We start from the raw sequence: 20258 nt of genomic DNA on the forward strand, positions 1-20258 counted from the left end.
TTTCATTTAACTAAAATTATATCAGTGCTCTACTTAATATTGTTCTTTTTTCTTTTTTAAATTTTGTATCTGCAGAATTTCACTTCAGCATAGATCAAATGTTTGTTTTTCATTTCATTTTTATTAACTTAATTGTGACACATTAAGCAGAGTATGCTAAGTTTTAAAATGTTATGATATTCACAAGAATATCATAACATTTGTTTTTGTGAGCATGCTCACAAGAACTGTTCTGCTTCGTTCGCTCAAAGATTGACAACAATATACAAGCTGAGAAAAGAAAGAGACTCAAGCAAAGAGGAGACTTCCTATAGGAAGGTGAGTTTCCTATGTGATCATGTATTTCAGAGTGAGACAAATTTTGGGATGTTTTCTGGGATGCGTCCCCCTGGAAGACAATGGCCCTCTTCCTAATGATGGCGATGCAGCTTTTTTTTTTTTTTTTTTTTTTCCCCAGTGGTTTTTACACTCAACACAAATTACAATTATTGGTTTGGCTCCTCTTCGCTTGCTGATCCTTTCTTGATATATTTTAGGCTGATAACAGCAGATTTTCTTTTTCGTTTTTTAATGTATTAAAGTAGCTTTGCATGAGCTTTAGGCAAACATTACTGTTTGTTAGACTCCCTCGGTGTCCTTTCTGTAAAGGGTCATTAATGATTCTGTAACCTGATTTCTTGTTACTGCTGTTCAGACTCTGGGCTGTGGGTGAAGGCTGAGCTACTACAACTAACTTTCCATAATAAACACCAACACAGCAGACCTCAGCTTTGCTACCTCTGCTCGTGCATGTACCCTAACCCTAAGCTCTGATATGGTGAGCTGTATTACGCGAGTGAGAAGGTGGTTGCTCTGAGAACGAGACTGACACACTGTTTAAACCATATGTCAAAACGTAGTCAAAGGAGCTTGCAAAGAATGGGTCTGGACTTCTCTAAGTTGCTTGAAGACGTTTCACCTCTCATCCGAGAAGCTTCTTCAGTTCTAAGGTCAAATGCAAGCTCCTTTGACTACGATGACCTGGATGACTGAGAACCTTCACAGCCATATGTCAAAACATTTTTGAAATTTAAGCAGCAGGCATCTGGTTACCCAAAAAATGTGAAAGCAGCTGAGAAACAGCAGAAGTCTGAAGAGAAAGGACATCAGACCCCACTAAGATTGAGTTTTTTTTTTTTCTTTAAACACAAATCAGCAGTTGTAATAAACTGCGGTTCTCCATGTGAGCAGAAATGCCATCAGCTTTGTTTCATCTCTGATGATGGTCCAGTGGTGTCACGCTGATGGTAGAGGGTTGCTGGTGAAGGATGTGAATGTCTTTGTCAGTGCAATGACAACAGCTAATGCAAGGCTCGTGTTGTATGGCTTGTTAGTCTTCACCTCTCATCCCAGTGAGTGGGTGCTTCCATTAGGCCCATATCTCGGCGAGCTGACTGATGAGCTCAGTGATGGTGGGTCTGGAGAGGAGGATGATCACAGTACAGGGTTTGTCTCCGGTGGTCCAAAAGCCTATGCTTTAGCACAAAAAAGGATAAGACTCAGGTTAAGTGTAAAGGTGTAACACTCAGTGCTGTTAACTCTAAAGTCGTTACCCCCGAATCATTGAAAGGCTTAGTCCGGGTATTTGTGGCCAACAGGGGATGCACATTTAGTTGCTGTGTCTGACACCATCAGGTCAGGTGGTCTATAACAAGGGAAGGTGCTGCCTGATTATACAACGCTCCCTCATGGATACTGAGCAGGATCAAGCCTTTGATGGAACGCTTCAGCACCCATTTAGTCTGGTTATTAGTGGGCTGAGTAATTGTAGATAGACTTTCTGTTAGGTTTTGTATTGTTGATTGTCATTTATGCTTAGAAATATTTAACCATATATGCTTAGAGGTGTATAATCAATTGTGTAGTGATAGGACTGTGATCTTTAGCAGGCTGCAAAGGCTTGGTGTGTATTCCACACTAGAATGCACACCCACAGCCTAGGAACATCAGAGAGGTCCTATCTTCTCTTTGTTGATATATGGTATAGCAAACACACGTATATCTCTTTAAGTATAAGAGCCTTTTGTTCAGATGGACCCGCTAGACTCCTGGCACCAGCTTTGGGGAGTCTTCACAGGGTAACATCTTGACCTCACACAAATCACAACACACACACACACACACACACAGGCAAGGTACTCTTTGTGTTTATGTAGACGTCATATGTTAATGAACCTATGGATATTCATGCAACCTCAATAAAAGAGCAGTGTTACGGGGGAACGGACGAGAGCAACTGGGGTCAAGCGAAGGAACAGCGTTTGTCCGGTTCTCTCCCGTGCACGAGAAACATGAAGAACTTTGCCTACTCATGTCTTGCTTTGCTGTGTAATTATATTGTCTTCAACGTTCCAGCGGATAGGTTTGTAGCTTGAACCTATCACTTTCTTTGTCAAAAGCGTCATTGAAAATGCGTCCAGCATTATTTCAACCAAAACTGATAATATTGTTTACATCTACTCCTGCTGGCAGCCTTTAAAATGCTTCTCCAGATAAGAAAAATCACCTTTGTGAATGCTGTACCAGAATCTCTGCGTGACGATGACCTTTTACCTCCCGATAAGAGCAACTTGCTCATTATCAACGATGTTACAGCTTCTAACAGCGTAGAACTTCAAAACATGTTCACACAATACGTTCATCAGAGGAACGTGGGCTGCATGTGTTTAGTTCAGAATTGGTTTAGGCAGGGAAAATCCAGTAGAACAATTTCACTGAGCACTAGTTACTTAATTCTGTTTATTAACCCTACAGATAAATACCAAATCTCAATTTTAGGTAGACGGATGTTTCCACGTAGTACAAAATACTACTTAGAAGCTTTTAATGATGACACATCTACCTCATACAGGTATTTTCTAATAGATTATAAATCGAGAATGCCTGACTATTTAAGACTTGGAACCAATTTGTTATCAGACTGTCAAGTTGTTAAAGAGGTAAAAAAGGATGTCGTCTTCACGGATGTGGAAAAACTTTGCACTGCTGGAGGAGTTGTATAAATCCCTGCCTCGTATATGGAGGAATATTATTAGTAATGTCTAACATGGATTTTATTAATGGGCTGTGTGAGATGGCTCTCAGTGCTTTAAAGGGTAAAATCCCTTTTTTTTTTCTTCCAGAATAGAATAATCCTTTAATTGTCCCACAAGGGGGAAATTTGAGTGTAACAGCAGCAAGAAAGACACATATACAAATGTCTTTTTATACAAACAGTACACAAGACAAAGAACAGAAAAATACACAATTTTTACATATTTACATGGTGTACAGAAAGAGCTGAGCGCGCACAGGCAGAAATGTTGAGAGCGCGAGCAACACAATGCGTGTCTATGGTGGAAATTGATATTGACTGAATATTTCCGAAGATGGTGTCATCTTCTACGACAGTTCTTTGTATTTCTCTCAGTCTCAAAGCGTTGTTTGCAGCCACCATTGCACAAATTCTTTCCTCTTGCTGCGGAGTCAAAAGTGGACCTCTTCCACCTCTTCTAGGTTGCCTGGCAGTCCTTTTTGAGATGCAGATGAAAAAACACAAACATAAATAAGCGCAAACATGCTTACAGTAATTGTTACAGGACTATCATTCAAAACTCCTTTCTTTACAGCATTACTGTATTGTACTACAGCACACTATGCCACACCTGGGCCAAGTCTGCGCTTCAGTTACAATACGTCTTTATGTAAAGATCTATGAGGTCATGTCCTAATGCAAGTCTCCTGTATGACTATGAAAGTGCAGAGCAAATTAGTTTGTGCTGAATAACTACATTACAGTATGCTCACCTGTTTTCCCGACAAAATGTCTGAATAATAGAACTTACAGTAGTTCTCCCAACATTTGGCTGCACCCATCGACCAGCCTCGGCCATTGTGAGGCCATGGTTTATCACATGATCCACAAGTGTTGCCCTGATTTCGTCAGGAACGTGTCTATGTGGTTGGCCTCTTCTTACCCGGTTTTGTCCTCATCCTCCACCAATCCTCACCCCTCTTCCACAAGGCTGACGTTCCATGTTCTGCAGTTTTGTAGATTCAGTATGCACCTCATGCCAATCCTGTCTGTTGGTTTACATTATATATATACTTGTAGAGTAGGGGATACTGTAATGCGATTCACCTGTGACTGGGTAGAAGAGGCTTTTCATTGGTTGCAAGTAAGAGTAACACACACCAATTTTCATTAGTGTGAGATAAGGTTCACCTAAGAAAAGTAATTTATGGAGATTTTCATGGAAACTCCTTAAAAATAGGGTTTTCAAAATGGGTGTACAAATTGTTTGACAAGATGTTCAACAATTTTGAGTGCACTGACACAAGCAATGAAATGAAGACAGTGATAGTGATGAATAGCAAGTCAAAAGTGACCATTCTTTAGATATTTGTACTTAACTGCTTCATGTCAGGGCTCTAGACTAACTTTTTGCCATGGGCGTACCGGTACGCCTAACTTTTTTAAGGTAGGCGTACCAGCACAAAAGTTAGGCGCACACAAATTTTATAATAATTTATATAATATGTGTTTTTCTGGATACACTGTGCTTTTTCAGCATTCAAAGATTGATGACACCGTGTCAGAGCACTGGCTATGAATTTCAGAAGGATCAGGCCTTAACTTAACAGAAAAGTTAGCAATAGTTCTTTTCCTATTACAGCTACATCCACTTCTGTCGTGCCTAGGCTGCTCACTAGGGCTGGGTATCATCACTGATTTCTATAATCCATTCGATTCTGGTTTTCAAAGTCCCGATTCGATTCAACTTAGCCAGAAGAGTCAGAAATATTATAATTCTGATCATTTATCAGTACTGACTTCATCAGAATTGTGAACATCACAGCAGATGCCTTAGTGTGAAAGTAACTGAGAATAAAACACAGAAAAACATGAAGGAGATTTTCCTGGTCTGGCTTTTTATAGCAGATAACCTTAAAAATATTCTACAATGTTCTGTATATAAAGTTTAAATTTCTTCAGTATTGAACAACAGAAAAAATAGGCTTTCTTGTCCGAGGTCATTTAAGTGAAAAAATGAAAAGAAAAAGACAGCAGCGCTGTAAACAACGGTAGACTGGTGGGTAATAAGCGAATGAATAATACAGAAAACAGAGATTGGAGACGGGAAACTGTTCTTGAAGTACAGAGAGAGCTAGCTGTGCATGAAGTGTGATTTTAATAGTCGTGGAAGCAAAACAGCAAAATTCATGACGACATTGATCAAATGTGAAGCGCAGTTTGCTGCTTCTTTTGCTGCTTGCTCGGTGAATTTTGGTTGGAGAGAGACAAAACCTGCAGCTCAGAATCAGCGCAAAACGACGTAATCACAGCGCGGACCAGACGCATCAGGATCGCTAAGCTCCGACAGCGTGTCCGTCTACGGGCCGTCGGGTGAGAAAGCCGAGAAAGACAAAGCTGATTCTGATGCGTCGGGTCGTTCTGTGTTTACGTCTTTGTGTGGAGTCCGTGTACCTGCTCTCATTTGCTGTTTGGTTGTTGTTGAAATGGTTTTGTGAGCTTTAATCTGAGAATCTGGCGTTTCTGGCAAAACGGTTATATTTAAAAGTCGATTCAGGATTTAATGAATTGTTATCGCTTTATTCAAGCTACTCACCTCCCACTTCCACCTGCACTTTCAACTGGACCATGGCCAATCAGAGAGGTCCCGCCCCTTACTATCTGATTGGTTTAGTCCACGATAGGGGCAAAATGTGTGTCTGTTGTTGACCACAGGGAAGGTTGCAGATTTTTTTTTTTTGCTACCCGAACAGTTGGTCGCACAGGTGCAACCAAATATATATTTTTTAGTCGCACCACTGAAAAATTTGGTCGCATTTGCGACCAAATTGGTCGCACTCTAGAGCCCTGCATGTTCAAAGGCATTTGCCGAAATGAACATGAAACCGCCACAAGGTTGTGCCAAAATGACTACATGTTGTGGAGGTTGAACTAACTATTGTGAAAAGTTTAATTCTGTTGTGAGAAATGCACCAAAGCAACTGAGAAAAACTGTAAAGTTCTCCAGAGGCCTGCTAATGAACTAATCATCTGATTCGGGTGTGCTGACCCAGGGCGTGTTATCTAAAACTTGCAGCACACCGGGCCCTGGTACCTGGAGTTCCCCACCCCTGCTTTGACTAGTAATGATTTCATGAACTCCTTTACAAATAAAATGTAACCATTACTGAAAAATAATCCCAAATTTGATAACTGCTGATATTTTAGACTCTTTCTCTCTGATCTTTCTGAGTTAACTTCAATAATTACTTCCTCCAAACTATCAACGTGTCTTTTAGACCCCATTCCTACAAAACTGCTCAAAGAAGTCCTGCCATTAATTAATTCTTCGATCTTAAATATGATCAACCTATCTCTAATAATCGGCTATGTACCACAGGCCTTCAAGCTGGCTGTAGTTAAACCTTTACTCAAAAAACATCTCTAGACCCAGCAGTCTTAGCTAATTATAGGCCAATCTCCAACCTTCCTTTCATATCAAAAATCCTTGAAAAAGTAGTTGTCAAACAGCTAACAGATCATCTGCAGAGGAATGGTTTATTTGAAGAGTTTCAGTCAGGTTTCAGAGCTCATCACAGCACAGAAACAGCTTTAGTGAAGGTTACAAATGATCTTCTTATGGCCTCTGACAGTGGACTCATCTCTGTGCTTGTCCTGCTAGACCTCAGTGCAGCGTTCGATACTGTCGACCATAATATCCTATTAGAGCGATTAGAACATGCTGTGTAGGTGTTACAGGTACTGTGCTGCAGTGGTTTGTATCATATCTATCTAATAGAATCAGAAACTTTATTGTCATTGTCAATAGACTCCAGTTTGTGCATGTAAATGGAGAGTCCTCTTCACACACTGAGGTTAATTATGGAGTTCCACAGGGTTCAGTGGTAGGACCAATTCTGTTTACATTATACATGCTTCCCTTAGGCAGTATCATTAGAAGACATAGCATACATTTACACTGCTATGCAGATGACACCCAGCTCTATCTGTCCATGAAGCCAGATAACACACACCAATAAGTTAAACTGCAGGGATGTCTTAAAGACATAAAGACCTGGATGGCCGCTAACTTTCTGCTTCTTAATTCAGATCAAACTGAGGTTATTGTACTCAGCCCTGAAAATCTTAGAAATATGGTATCTAACCAGATTCTTACTCTGGATGGCATTACCTTGGCCTCCAGAAACGCTGTGAGGAAACTTGTTTTTGACCAGGATATTTTGCTCCACACTCAGACTTCAGGTCAACATAAGACTTTATTATTTTGAGCAGTGAGGGGTTTTTCCAAATCTGACTTTTTAATTTAGTTCATATGTATCTATCAATATTCTTCTTAGTCAGCAATGTGTTGCTGATGTCCTGATGACAGCCTCATCAGCTGCATGATCGATCCAGTCTGTGCATCAAGTCCTCTCCTGCATGTTCTGCTGAGTATTTATTATTCACCATGAATGACATGGAGCATCTGAATATTTTAAGACAAACTCATAGAAAATAAATGTGTACCAATAAAATGTTATCAACAATGATGGAGATAAAAGTTATAAATCATATATAAATCATTTGTGTTGCAGTTCCTCACTGTGACCACTGGAGGGCAGTGACCACTCATCACAATCTAGTTTCTGTGCTACACACTTCTACGTGTTACCTTAAACCATACAGTCTGCATCAAAAGAGGTTATTATGCTGAAAGCTACAAAATAATAACTCCAGTCTCATCATTTCAGCTGATTAGCCCAAAGTGCTGATGTTAACAAAGAACTACAAAAACAGCATCACATCATTTCTGTAGTTCTTCTACATTATATATTGTCTAAATTAGGGGTCTCAAACTTTTTTTTACATTACAGGCCAAATAGGGTCCTTAAGTTGGCCGGACCAGTGAAATGTTCTGTCAGTGTGAAGAAGTCACAGACTGAACTGTTTTTCTACAGGATGAGGAAAAAGCTGCTGTGACAAAAAAATCTGTCAGCACGACTCTCTGGACTGAAACTGTAAGAAATGGAATGACAGAAAATGTTCTGCTAGCTCACTGTCCACACTATCCAGTTTTTCTTACTGTTCTTTTTTGGAGTCTGTAAAAAAAAAAAAAAAAAAAAAATTCTATAGCAGAAAGAAAAAAACAAACTTTGTCATTTCATTGTTTTTAGCTGAATTACTGTGTGTAGTATGAAGGGCCATAAGGGACGTTTTTATCAGTAGGAAAAGCTGTAAAACTCAAGTCCAAAATATCTGTGTGTGCTTGTTTGTGGTGAGCAGCAGATCAGAGAATTATTATAATTTATAATTATTATAAACAGCTTCACGCTCACATCCAGGCTGGTGAGACTCATTCAGACACTGACTGTGGCTCTGCTGCATGCAGGCATTTCTGTATCTGTGCCTTTAAAAAAAAATACATATAGTTTATCTAATATTCACTGAACTGTACGTTTGGTCTTTTTCAAGAAAACAATTTTTATTCAGTGTTTTCATAAAAGTCTTGTTTTTATGGATTTACTGCTACCAGTGAAGTTTGCCACATTTTGTCCTCCACAGTGGGAAATGGCTGAAATTAAAACTGGGATCACTTTATCCTCCTAATATTATACTTTTTTTTTTTAAAATGCACTCGGCATTTCCCTGAAGCACAGACAGATGCTCATTTTACGTTTTTACTTGTTTCTTCATGTTTTCCTGACACACTTTAAATTATTTAAATCTGACTTCTGTCTCTCTGTGTACCTGGCCTGTACCACTGCACTCACTGTCTTGAAATGTATTTATTTACTGACACTAAGATCACATTTGTTGCTGTATTGACGCGATGAAGAGGAAAGTTTCAGTGTGTGAAGCTGGGAGAGGTTGCTGTTGTTTCTGCTCTGATCAGAGGAAGTGAACAATGCTACGAAGCTCTTTTGTATACAGCAGCTTTAAATGCATCACTGAGTCACACTGTCGGTTACTTACTGCTTCACATCCAAAGCCTTTCAAATACTTTCTTTATGTTGGACGTCAAACTTTCTTTGTGCTTGTTGATGCTGGAAGTGGCAAACAGCAGAGCATCTCTCTGGACCTCAGGAAGTTCTCTCTCTAGGTTCTCATGCAGGAGAGAGAAGTCGTTGGATGGAAATCTCTGAGTGCTGTTATAAAAGAGACATAACATGATTCAGAGTTTAACTTTATCATCAAGAAGCAGCAGTTAAAAAATGTTAATATAAAGTTTGTTGCATGTGTGTAATGAAACATAAAGAGGATGACAAATGATCCCGCACACATCGCTGCAGCTCAAAGATCAGACGTTACCAAGACGACACCCAGAATCTGTAGTTTGCATGTAGATCACTCTGAAACCAATCGAGCAGTGGGACTCGTGTTGTTTCTAGGGGTAAAAGTGCAATAAGGAAATGACACTTGTCACAATATAAATAATGATCTGTTTGCTTTCTTCCACTTATCCAGTTCAGGGTCTCAGGCTGGCTGGTGTGTCGAGGGGGTGTTGGAGCCTATTCCTGTCGTAGGCTCAAAGGTGGGGTGCACCCCAGGGAGGCTAGTCTACCACACAGCTACCACAGTCTCTGGACTGCAGGAAGAAGACAGGGAAAAACCAACCACACACACCAGACCTGTGGTTAGCCAAGTGCAAGCCTCCTGCTGTGATGGAAAGATTGGCAGTCTGCAGAGACTCCCTGCAAGGAACATCAGAGGAATGTTAGCATCCTCAAAGAGCTTAGTGAGGACAGGAATATTTAGATTTTCACCTGACCGTTTCCATTTTTTCCTAAAGAATATGAACGTTTCATTTGAGATTAATGTGCCTTCAATCTGACCCTGTCAGAATGCAGTATTATTAAAATTGTTATTTATCTGTACATTAAATAAATAATGTTGCATAGCAGGCAGATGAGCTGAGACCTCCATACTGATAAAAGGTTACAGGCCCTCAGAGCACACAGGGGTGTTTCTGCTCCCTGTTTTTGTCCTCTGAAGTTTGAAGTAACCACATTACTATATGGTCCATTTTACTGGGCCATACCTGTAATTATGCAGTGATGCTGGGACCTGGAAGAAAGGAGGACATGTGTACACAGCAGGAAACTGTCAGGCCAAGAAACTGAGAAACTAAAAAAAATGAACATTTTGTAAATAAAACCTCATTACAAGCACACTGAGTGTCTCAGGTCCTTAATGGGGTCACAATAACAAATTATGTTTTTTACTTTAATATTTGAGAGACACAATAGTTTTAAGTAAAAACAGACTGGAAGGCATTATAGCATATGTACATTTTGTTTGAATGATTTTGAGGATTTCAGCTTTTGAAGTAGTTACAATGAATATTAAATCACTGATAGTGCACTTTTTCATTTAGATTATTATTATTATTATGATGATTATTATGATTATTATTATTATTATGATGATTACTACTACTGTCACAGTGTATGCTTTTAGGAAGAATGTCAGTTTGTTATGAATGTTGGGAATGTTATTCAGGGAGGGCAGATTGTGTTCTTTTTGTTGGTGTTGTGATCCTGTTTTATGAAAAACAAGGACGGTAAAATGAAGACATGTTTGTGCTTCAACAAACAAGAATGTAATGAATCTAATCTGACTCTGTGGATCGCATGTAAAGAACCCCTCATAACTAATTAATAGATTTTTTTTTTTTTAATTTCATCAGGGTGTGAATAATGACTTTTCCCCACATGGTGGTCAATACAAGTGCCACATTTCTCATCTGTTCCTCTGACATGTTACTGTCCACATTGTTGTCCTGACACCTCCATCCATGACTGCATCAGGTATATTTACTATCACTCTCCACTTTCTGTGTTTGATATCAGCAGGGAGTGATGAGCTCACAGCCAACAGCTGCTGTAATGAATCAATCCAAACATCAGTCTGGCTGAAAGGTAAAGATGATGTGAAAAACTGCTATTGGAGTTGTTATTTGAAGTAAACAGTGAAAGTTAGCTGTCAGGTTAAATAAACACTAAGTGAACACTACAGTTTTCTCCAGCAGAGGGCGCAGTGTGTTAAGAGATTTAGCTCTGCTCTTCACTCTGCACTTCTTGTAAATCAGCTGCTTTACACACACTGCTGCCCACACAAAGACGCTGACTGGTTTTCATTTGGATCATGTCTTTCTGTTATATAATCTATTCAGTTCAATTCAATTTTATTTATATATCGCCAAATCACAACAAAAGTCGCCTCAAGGCGCTTCATAGATTCATAATCTAAAATATGAAAAGCATCTAAACTGTCTTCATACATCAGGCTGTAGAAACAGGATGTCAGGATTTCACGGAGCTCCTGCTGCACCTCAAACTCACAAAATAATTACTCATATAGTTCCACTGTTGAGGGAAAAGTCCTGTTAAACTGATGGAGGCAGAACTAGGGCTGGGTATCGTCACTGATTTCTAGAATCGATTCAATTCCGATTCACAAGGTACCGAATCGATTCGATCCACGATTTGATTTAATTCGATTCGATTCAATTCGATTTGAATCTGGGAGATTTTGACAGTCAATAATATTATAATTCAGACCAGTACATTTACATATTTTTGTATCTATAAAAAGGAAGCTGACACACACAAGACTTTATCAAAGGTGTGAGCATCACAGCAGATGCCTTTGTGTCAAAGTAGCTGAAGATAAAACACAGAAACACATGAAGGTGATTTTCCTGGCCTGGATCTTTATGTATTAGGAGACCCTTCAGCTTTGAGTCACTTATCCACTTCTCTTGCTCATTGGGTACAAACAACGATTATGCTGGGGAGGAAGCTGCTGGTGAAAGAGTGGGAGGCCTCATCGACTCCTACCTTATCTCAGTGGTATATCTCTTTGGGACAAGTGGCAGCTTACGAAAGATTATCATATAGACTGCTAAATAGACTGGACGACTATAATGATAAGTGGGCTAATTACTTTTTACATACAGGTCAGTGACGTATCCGGCTAAAGTAGTTAAGTTCGGACTAAATAGGATAGCTGTAATCTGGTCTAAGTGGAATGTTGGCATCACTTTTTTTGGGGGGGGGGATGGAAATATGCACTGATGCTCAATTTGTTCTGTTGTTACTGGGAATGTCCATTCTGCTAGTTTTTGGGTGGTTTTTTTTTGGGGGGGGGGGGGGGGGGTTCTGGGTTTTTTTTTTTTTTTTGTATATTAAAATCTAATAAAGTTTGAGTCATAAAAAAAAATTCTGCAGTACATCAAAAACGAAAGAAAACCATTAATCAACACATGAATGTTACCTATGAAGTTACAGCGGTTTTATTAGAGACACAGCTAAAGCGTTTTGCATAATTTTAAAAAGTTTAAATTTGTTCAATATTGAACGGCAGAAATTAGATTCTTTTTTCAGAAGTATGTAAAACGAAAAAAAAAACGTCGGCCGACAGCGCTGTAAACAACGGTAGACTTGTGCGTAACAAGCAAGCGAATAATGCAGAAAACAGACAGACAGGGAGAGAGAGAGAGAGAGAGAGAGAGAGAGAGAGAGAGAGCTGTGCATGAAGTGTGATTTTATCGTGGTGAAGCAAAATAGCAAAAGTCAGAGGGAATTCATGACGATGTTTATGTGAAGTGTAGTTTGAGTAGTTAGTTGAGCTTCTTTTGCAGCTGTCGGCTTCCAGCCCCGAGCGTCAGCAGAGAAAGGCGACATCTCACTGATTCTGATCTGCGGGTCTGCACTGTGTGTTTACACCTTTGTGCAGAAGCCGTGTTCCTCCTCTCATTTACTGTCTTAGCTGTTTGGTGGTTGTTGAAATTTTGTGATCTTTCACCTGAGATTCTGGCATTTCGGGCAAAATAAATTTATATTAAAAAAATCGATTTCCCAAGCTAGGCGAGTGGCTCCAGCAGATCCCGGGAATAACATCGGAGATCTCTGTCCAGAGGAGCGCAGTCCTGGGAACAGCTAAGATACTGCGCAGGACCCTCAAGCTCCCAGGCCTCTGGTAGAGGACCCGAGCTTGAAGGATAAACCGCCCGCAGGGGCGTGCTGGGTGTTTTATTTTTATATATATTTTTATATATATTTTTATATATATATATATTTTTATATATATATATATATATATATATATATATATATATATATATATATGCATGCCAGTACCAGCTCTTTTAATAATTTACTGTTTTAAAGGAAAAACCTTGGTCACTTGGACAAATATTACTTTGGTTGTAATTATTTTCCTCTATAGAATGTAATTGACTTCTACAGTGGCCTGCTTTTGTTACTGGTAACATGAGTAACATCAAAAATTTTCTCCCCTTCAGCATTTACCATTTTCCCCACAATATAATGTACTACCATAATCTACACCCAGTCAATAACACAAAATGTCCTTAAAGGAAACATCAGCAACCCAAAAAAGTCTGCAGCTCCAAACTTATGTAAACCTCCAGTCTCCCTCTCTCCCCTACGTGGTGAATTGTTTGTCAACCTTTATTCATCCTAACCTTGGTCCAGTCTCAGTGTCAAGTCAGTCTAACCTTTAGTCCACGTCGTCAGTCCATCGCAGTTCAGTCACCCACATCACTCGCATTCACACCATATATTGCTGATAGTGGAGACTCCCGCGCAAATAATCAGATTCTCCACCCTCAGCAACATGAGCTCATTCATTTGTTTTATTTTCTAGAAAAAAGTTCTTTATAATCTTTAACTGGATTGACTCGCTGCAATCCTTTTAAACAGGAACTCAATTGCTCATCAGTTCCCACAGATGGCTTCTCCTCGGCCCATTATAATCTGGAAAAGCTCACCTTATATTTACTCACCCGAAAATTTTTACAGCACTGTTAAATCAATCTTGCAGGCCTGCTTAAAACAAAAATGAGACAAAGAGAGCTGATTATTAGCTCATCAAAACACAATCCTGACAGGATTTCTCTAAGTGCACTGTTACAATTTTAAAGGGCCCAGTTCTAATGATTAATAAAACTCTATTAAAATAAGAAAACAACCCAAACCTAACTGTCAAAATCCATCACTAAAACAACAGCCCCAAAAATCTTAATCACAGAAAAGTTTTGCTCACTAATCAATATGTTATGGAGATTAGAACTTCAGGGCCACAAAGGTTTTGCCCTACTCTTGGTTAAATTAATACTTACATAGTCTGAACTCAGACTTAAAATCACTCCCTCTGTTTATTTTCCCCACATCATATTTCAGTGGCCTCAGGTTCTTCAGCGTCCTGACAATCTGAGGTCAACTGACATAATTTCACCTGCTAAATACACAGAAAATCTTGTTAAAAGCCGCACAGTTTGCACACCATTGATATTCTCATTAAGCCCTTTCTAAAGATGTTATAACAATGTGTCATCACTAAATTCTAAATGTATTTTCCAAATCTGCACTACTGCACTTAGTCACAGACCTGACCACTTTATTTAATTATCCTGTATGTTACCAAGCCTTTCTTCTCACAGTCACAGTGTCTCTTTCAGTGCAAGCTTCACTCATCTGGTCAGACAGGAAACCCAAGTTCTCCTTTTTCTTTTCATATCTCAAGAAGTTGCCATGACAAGAGAAATACATATTTAAACATTACCACATTATTAAATTATTTTATTTTCTTCCTAGAGTAATCACTTGTTTAGCTCAATCGACACAAAAGCACTTCCAATTCACTATTTTAAAACTACTTTATGCTTTTCATCACTTTTCATTTTCGCCAAAGTCACTCTATTGTCGTGGAACTTTCCTGAGTTATTCCTCACTTCAAGCTTTAAGTATGTTGAATCTAGCATTTCTGTCATGTATTCACATTCATGAATGTAAGCATGTCTTCATTGTGTTGTTGTTATGTGTTCATATTAATATTGAGTGTAAGCTGATTCTTCATTGCATATGTGTTTTATAATCAGGTTTAATTCATGCATCTTTGCACTGAGCTGTGGATTCAAACTGTCTCACTTCTGATTCTCTCCAAATATAATTTCACATGTAACAATTTGTATATGTGTGTTTTCTATTCATTAATGTAATTGTTAGTTAGTTTATTTATTTTTTTATCTCTCTATTTTTCTTTTTTTCTTCTTTTTCTTTTTTCTTTTTTTACCTCTTTGTTGTGATGTGGTGGACATTCCTGAACCTCCATGAGTTCAGTCTCAATTTTCGATCAAATTTTCCCACATGCTTTCACTATGTTATGTCTAGGTTCACCTCTCACTAATGATCCTCGTCCCTCTTTCTGGATCAAAACACATTTAAGTTTTCACCGATTCCGTGTTTCAACACAGCGGGCGTGATTGCGGATGCCGTGCAGGTGCGTCCGCACCGCACCGCAGTCCACGCCCCACCACATATGTACTTTCCTTTTGTGAAACATCTTGCAAAACAAATATGACTTTGTGATAGCATAGCTGCAGCTTCTAATCTCTTGTTATCACCAAACACCCCATCTGTTAGAGACTGTGTCAGCTTCCAAACAAAACAAACAATATTGACTGAACCAGCAGCAAAAGATCCACACTACGCTTCACGTAAACATCGTCATTAATTCACTGACCTTTGCTGTTTTACTTCCACCACAATAAAATCACACTTCATGCACAGCTCTCTCTCTCTCTGTACTTCAACAACAGTTTCCTGTCTAAAAATCTGTTTTCTGCATTATTCGCTTGCTTGTTACGCACAAGTCTACCGTTGTTTACAGCCTGTCGGCCGCTGTTTTTTTTTCCTTTTACTTACTTCCAAAAAAGCCTCATTTCTGCAGTTCAATACTGAACAAATTGAAACTTTTTAAAATTATGCAAAATTGCAAAACTACTTTGACACAAAGGCCTCTGCTGTGATGCTCACCCCTTTGATAAAGTCTCACAAGTGTCAGCTTTCTTTTTATGGATATAAAAAGATGTAAATTTACTGAATGATCTGAATTTGTTAGGTGACGGCTGTGTGCGGACAGGGATAGGACCCAAGATGCAGACTCCAGAGAGAAACTTAAACCAAAACAGCTTTAATGCTGAACTCAAACATAACATAACTGGAAAAAGGTCAAAAATAAACTAGCACCGGCGGATTGACAAAACACACAGCAAAATAAACGGTAGATCGCGACACAGACACAGAGAAACACAGGGCTTAAATACACAGAGGGAGCAATCAGGGAATGAGTAACAGGAGGGAAACACAGCTGGGACAAATCGGAACTGACGAGAGCAAAGAAGCGTAAATTGAACACACTGAGATAAGACAGAGACCTTCAAAGTAAAGCAGGAAACACATAACACAGACTGAACAAAGACACAGACTCACATGCAGGCACTACAGAGGGAACAGAGACGTGGGACCAGGGCAGACACAAACACTGACTGGACACGGGGATATAGGAACTAAGGATACACAGAGACGCGAACTAGACAAGGGGATACAGGTGACAGGGGAGACAGAACAACTAGAGAAGACAGACATAAACCATAAGACAGAACTCAAAGAAACCAAAGACTAGAAAGTATAAATAATACAATAAACTCAAAACCCCTTGGTCAACGACCCAGGCATCCTAACAGTACCCCCCCCCTCAAGGGCTGGCTTCCAGACAGCCCAAACCAAAACACCAAAACAAAAAAAAACAACCCAACCAGGGTGGGCGGTGGGGGAAACAGGAAGGAGGGCCTGAAACAAGCCAAACACAAGGAGCCAGAAACAAAAAAAGTGCAAACAAGGGAGCCCGGAAAGCAACATAACAAAACACAGGCTCAGGACAGGCGCAGGCGGCCAGGAAAAACAGTTCACACAAAGTTCAGGGGGCCGGCCCGGAGGCTGACAGCACGATAGTCCAAACCCGGGCAGTTCAGGGGGGCGGCCCGGAGGCTGACGGCCCAAGAGCCCAGAAAACAGTTCAGGGGGCCGGGCAGGCAGGAGACACCGGCGGCGACGGAGTAGGTCAGGAGGCCGGCCGGGCGGGAGGCACTGGCGGCGGCGTAGTTCAGGGGGCCGTCCATGACGGCGGCGTAGTTCAGGGGGTTGTCCATGATGGCAACGACGTCCAGTCATCGGCCGGACAGGACGAGCAGGCCGGACAGGATGTGCAGGACGTGCAGGCCGGACGGGACGTGCAGGACGTGCAGGCCGGACGGGATGTGCAGGACGTGCAGGCCGGACGGGACGTGCAGGACGTGCAGGCCGAGCAGACCGGACAAGATGTGCAGGAACAGACAGCGTGGAGACCTCAGGAGCAGACGAAGCTGAACACTCGGAGGCTGGACCAGGCGGAGCTGCAGAGGCTGAGGCTGGACCAGGCGGAGCTGCAGAGGCTGAGGTCGGACCAGGCGGAGCTGCAGAGGCTGGGGGCGGACCAGGCGGAGCTACAGACTCGGAGGCCGGACCAGACGGAGCTGCAGACTCGGAGGCCGGACCAGGCGGAGCTGCAGACTCGGAGGCCGGACCAGGCGGAGCAGCAGAGGCAGGACCAGGCGGAGCTGCAGACTCGGAGGCCGGACCAGGCGGTGGAGCCGGTGGTGGCTGATCAGCCTCGCCAGAACCATCAGCAGACACTGGGACGTGCTGGCTGGGTCCTCCCGGACCCCCAGCTGACGAGGCAAGAGGCTGAACGGGCCCCTCGGACCCTCCAGCGGAGACAGGTGGCTGAACGGGCCCCTCGGACCCTCCAGCGGAGACGGGTGGCTGAACGGGCCCCTCGGACCCTCCAGCAGGAAGAGACGGCTGAACGGGCCCCTCGGACCCTCCAGCGGAGACAGGTGGCTGAACGGGCCCCTCGGACCCTCCAGCGGAGACGGGTGGCTGAACGGGCCCCTCGGACCCTCCAGCAGGAAGAGACGGCTGAACGGGCCCCTCGGACCCTCCAGCGGAGACAGGTGGCTGAACGGGCCCCTCGGACCCTCCAGCGGAGACGGGTGGCTGAACGGGCCCCTCGGACCCTCCAGCAGGAAGAGACGGCTGAAGCGGTTCCTCGGACCCTCCAGCAGAGACAGGTGGCTGAACGGGCCCCTCGGACCCTCCAGCAGAGACAGGTGGCTGAAGCAGTTCTCCAGAACCCCCAGCAGGAAGAGACGGCTGAAGCGGTTCTCCAGAACCCCCAGCGGGAACAGACGGTGGAGTGAATGACTGAGGTGAGAACTGAGCAGGTGACTGAGCTGACAGGTGAGCTAATGTTTGAGCTATGGAGAGAAGTTTAAGTTGTATTGACTGTTGTAACGATGGTAGTAATGGTGGGTGAGGTGGTGGATGAGCACTAAGCTGAGCTATGTCTTCCGAGCCTACGGAAAACTGCTGGACGGGCTCACCTGAGCCTCCAGCGAGGACAGAAACCGGTGCAGGGGCCTGCTGGGCAGTAGCCGCTCCCACCCACGGAATAGGCACGGGCGCAGAGACTAGCGGAGCCTCAGCCAGCCTGGAAACTGGAGCAGGGACAAACTGGGCCCTAGCCCCCCTCACCCGAGGAATTGATACAGGTGCAGGAGACGGCTGGACCGCAGCTGCCCTGGGCGGAGGAGCACCGGAAGGCAAAGGAGCAGGCTCACTGAAAACTGGTTCATCAAAAATAGGTGACGACCCTTTCCCACCACGTTTAACAGTCCGTACAGTCTTAGGTTTAGCAGTGTTCACAGTCTCAGAAAAAACAGACTCGGCAAACTTGGGTTTTAGCTTGTTCCCACTCCAACGAGCAGACCTCGAACTAAAAATCCCAGACGAATGCTTATTGTGATGAACTAGCGCGGGAGGATTCAAACCAAAACTGGCCTCCCAATCCAAATCCTTGTCGAGAAAAGAAATCCCAAAAGTGTCTGAGGTGAGTTCATAGTCTTTACCGTTTAACGGCTCAGGTGGAGTTTGGAAAGTGTAGTCCTTTTGACTCACCACCGGAGGTTGCTCAGACGTGTCCATATGACGGCGACGTGAGCGCCGTTTCCTTTGGGCAGAGGTAGCTGGCGGTGTGAGCAACTGAGCCTCCGGTGCACAGAACGGTGACGCTGAGGATGGAGCGTGAGCGCCTGAAGCCACACGGAGGACTCCCAACTGAAGCGGCTGCATCTTGAGTGCCAGCGGAGCAACAGGTGGAGACTTCTGACAGCTCCGGGGACCACCGAGAGCCAGCCGAGTGCCATGGAAAATGCGCCCGACGTCAGGGGTGAGCCATGGCTTCCAGCGGAGTTCCTCCTCCAGCTGGGCAAAGGCTGCTCGGCGTCGTTCAATGTCTGCTGGGTCCATAGTATGGTCGCGATCTTCTGTTAGGTGACGGCTGTGTGCGGACAGGGATAGGACCCAAGATGCAGACTCCAGAGAGAAACTTAAACCAAAACAGCTTTAATGCTGAACTCAAACATAACATAACTGGAAAAAGGTCAAAAATAAACTAGCACCGGCGGATTGACAAAACACACAGCAAAATAAACGGTAGATCACGACACAGACACAGAGAAACACAGGGCTTAAATACACAGAGGGAGCAATCAGGGAATGAGTAACAGGAGGGAAACACAGCTGGGACAAATCGGAACTGACGAGAGCAAAGAAGCGTAAATTGAACACACTGAGATAAGACAGAGACCTTCAAAGTAAAGCAGGAAACACATAACACAGACTGAACAAAGACACAGACTCACATGCAGGCACTACAGAGGGAACAGAGACGTGGGACCAGGGCAGACACAAACACTGACTGGACACGGGGATATAGGAACTAAGGATACACAGAGACGCGAACTAGACAAGGGGATACAGGTGACAGGGGAGACAGAACAACTAGAGAAGACAGACATAAACCATAAGACAGAACTCAAAGAAACCAAAGACTAGAAAGTATAAATAATACAATAAACTCAAAACCCCTTGGTCAACGACCCAGGCATCCTAACAGAATTATAATATTTCTGACTGTCTGAGGCTAAATTTCCCCGATTCAAATCGAATCGAATCATAGATTGAATCGATTCTAGAAACTAGTTTGACAATCTCTCCAGCATTGGAACCATCATCTGTTTTCTCTTCAGTAACCTTCGGTCACGCTCTCGGTTGATTTTTCTCTAGTCGGCACACTCATTTCCTCCATTACCGGGCGGCACGGCGGCTGGCTGCTTCCCAAACAAATACACATGTGGGGCTTGGCACTTGTGCTGTACGTAACAAGTCACGTGACGTGACGCTGCGGCTGTGATTGGTTCGGCTCTGCGCTAGTTAATTTGGATTGGCTGTTCTTTTTCTTCTTTTTTTTTAAGAGAGGA

At 42.5% G+C, this 20258-nt stretch overlaps 1 protein-coding gene across 1 annotated transcript; it reads right to left on the bottom strand.

Moving 5' to 3' along the window:
* Positions 1-1408: 1408 nt before the first annotated feature.
* On the bottom strand, positions 1409-19245 carry LOC146551774 (uncharacterized). The gene is made up of 7 exons (XM_085258273.1): positions 18072-19245; positions 17779-17876; positions 17220-17538; positions 17033-17111; positions 16810-16957; positions 2593-2651; positions 1409-1514 (listed from the first exon to the last, which is right to left on the bottom strand). Exons 1-7 carry the CDS (start codon positions 19243-19245, stop codon positions 1409-1411), a joined length of 1983 nt encoding a protein of 660 aa, XP_085114399.1.
* Positions 19246-20258: the final 1013 nt, after the last annotated feature.

This window comes from Mchenga conophoros, linkage group LG19, assembly GCF_057382185.1.
Source record: "Mchenga conophoros isolate Kocher_MC1m ecotype Shallow Benthic linkage group LG19, M_conophoros_male_GT1.1, whole genome shotgun sequence".
Lineage (NCBI taxonomy): Eukaryota > Metazoa > Chordata > Actinopteri > Cichliformes > Cichlidae > Mchenga > Mchenga conophoros.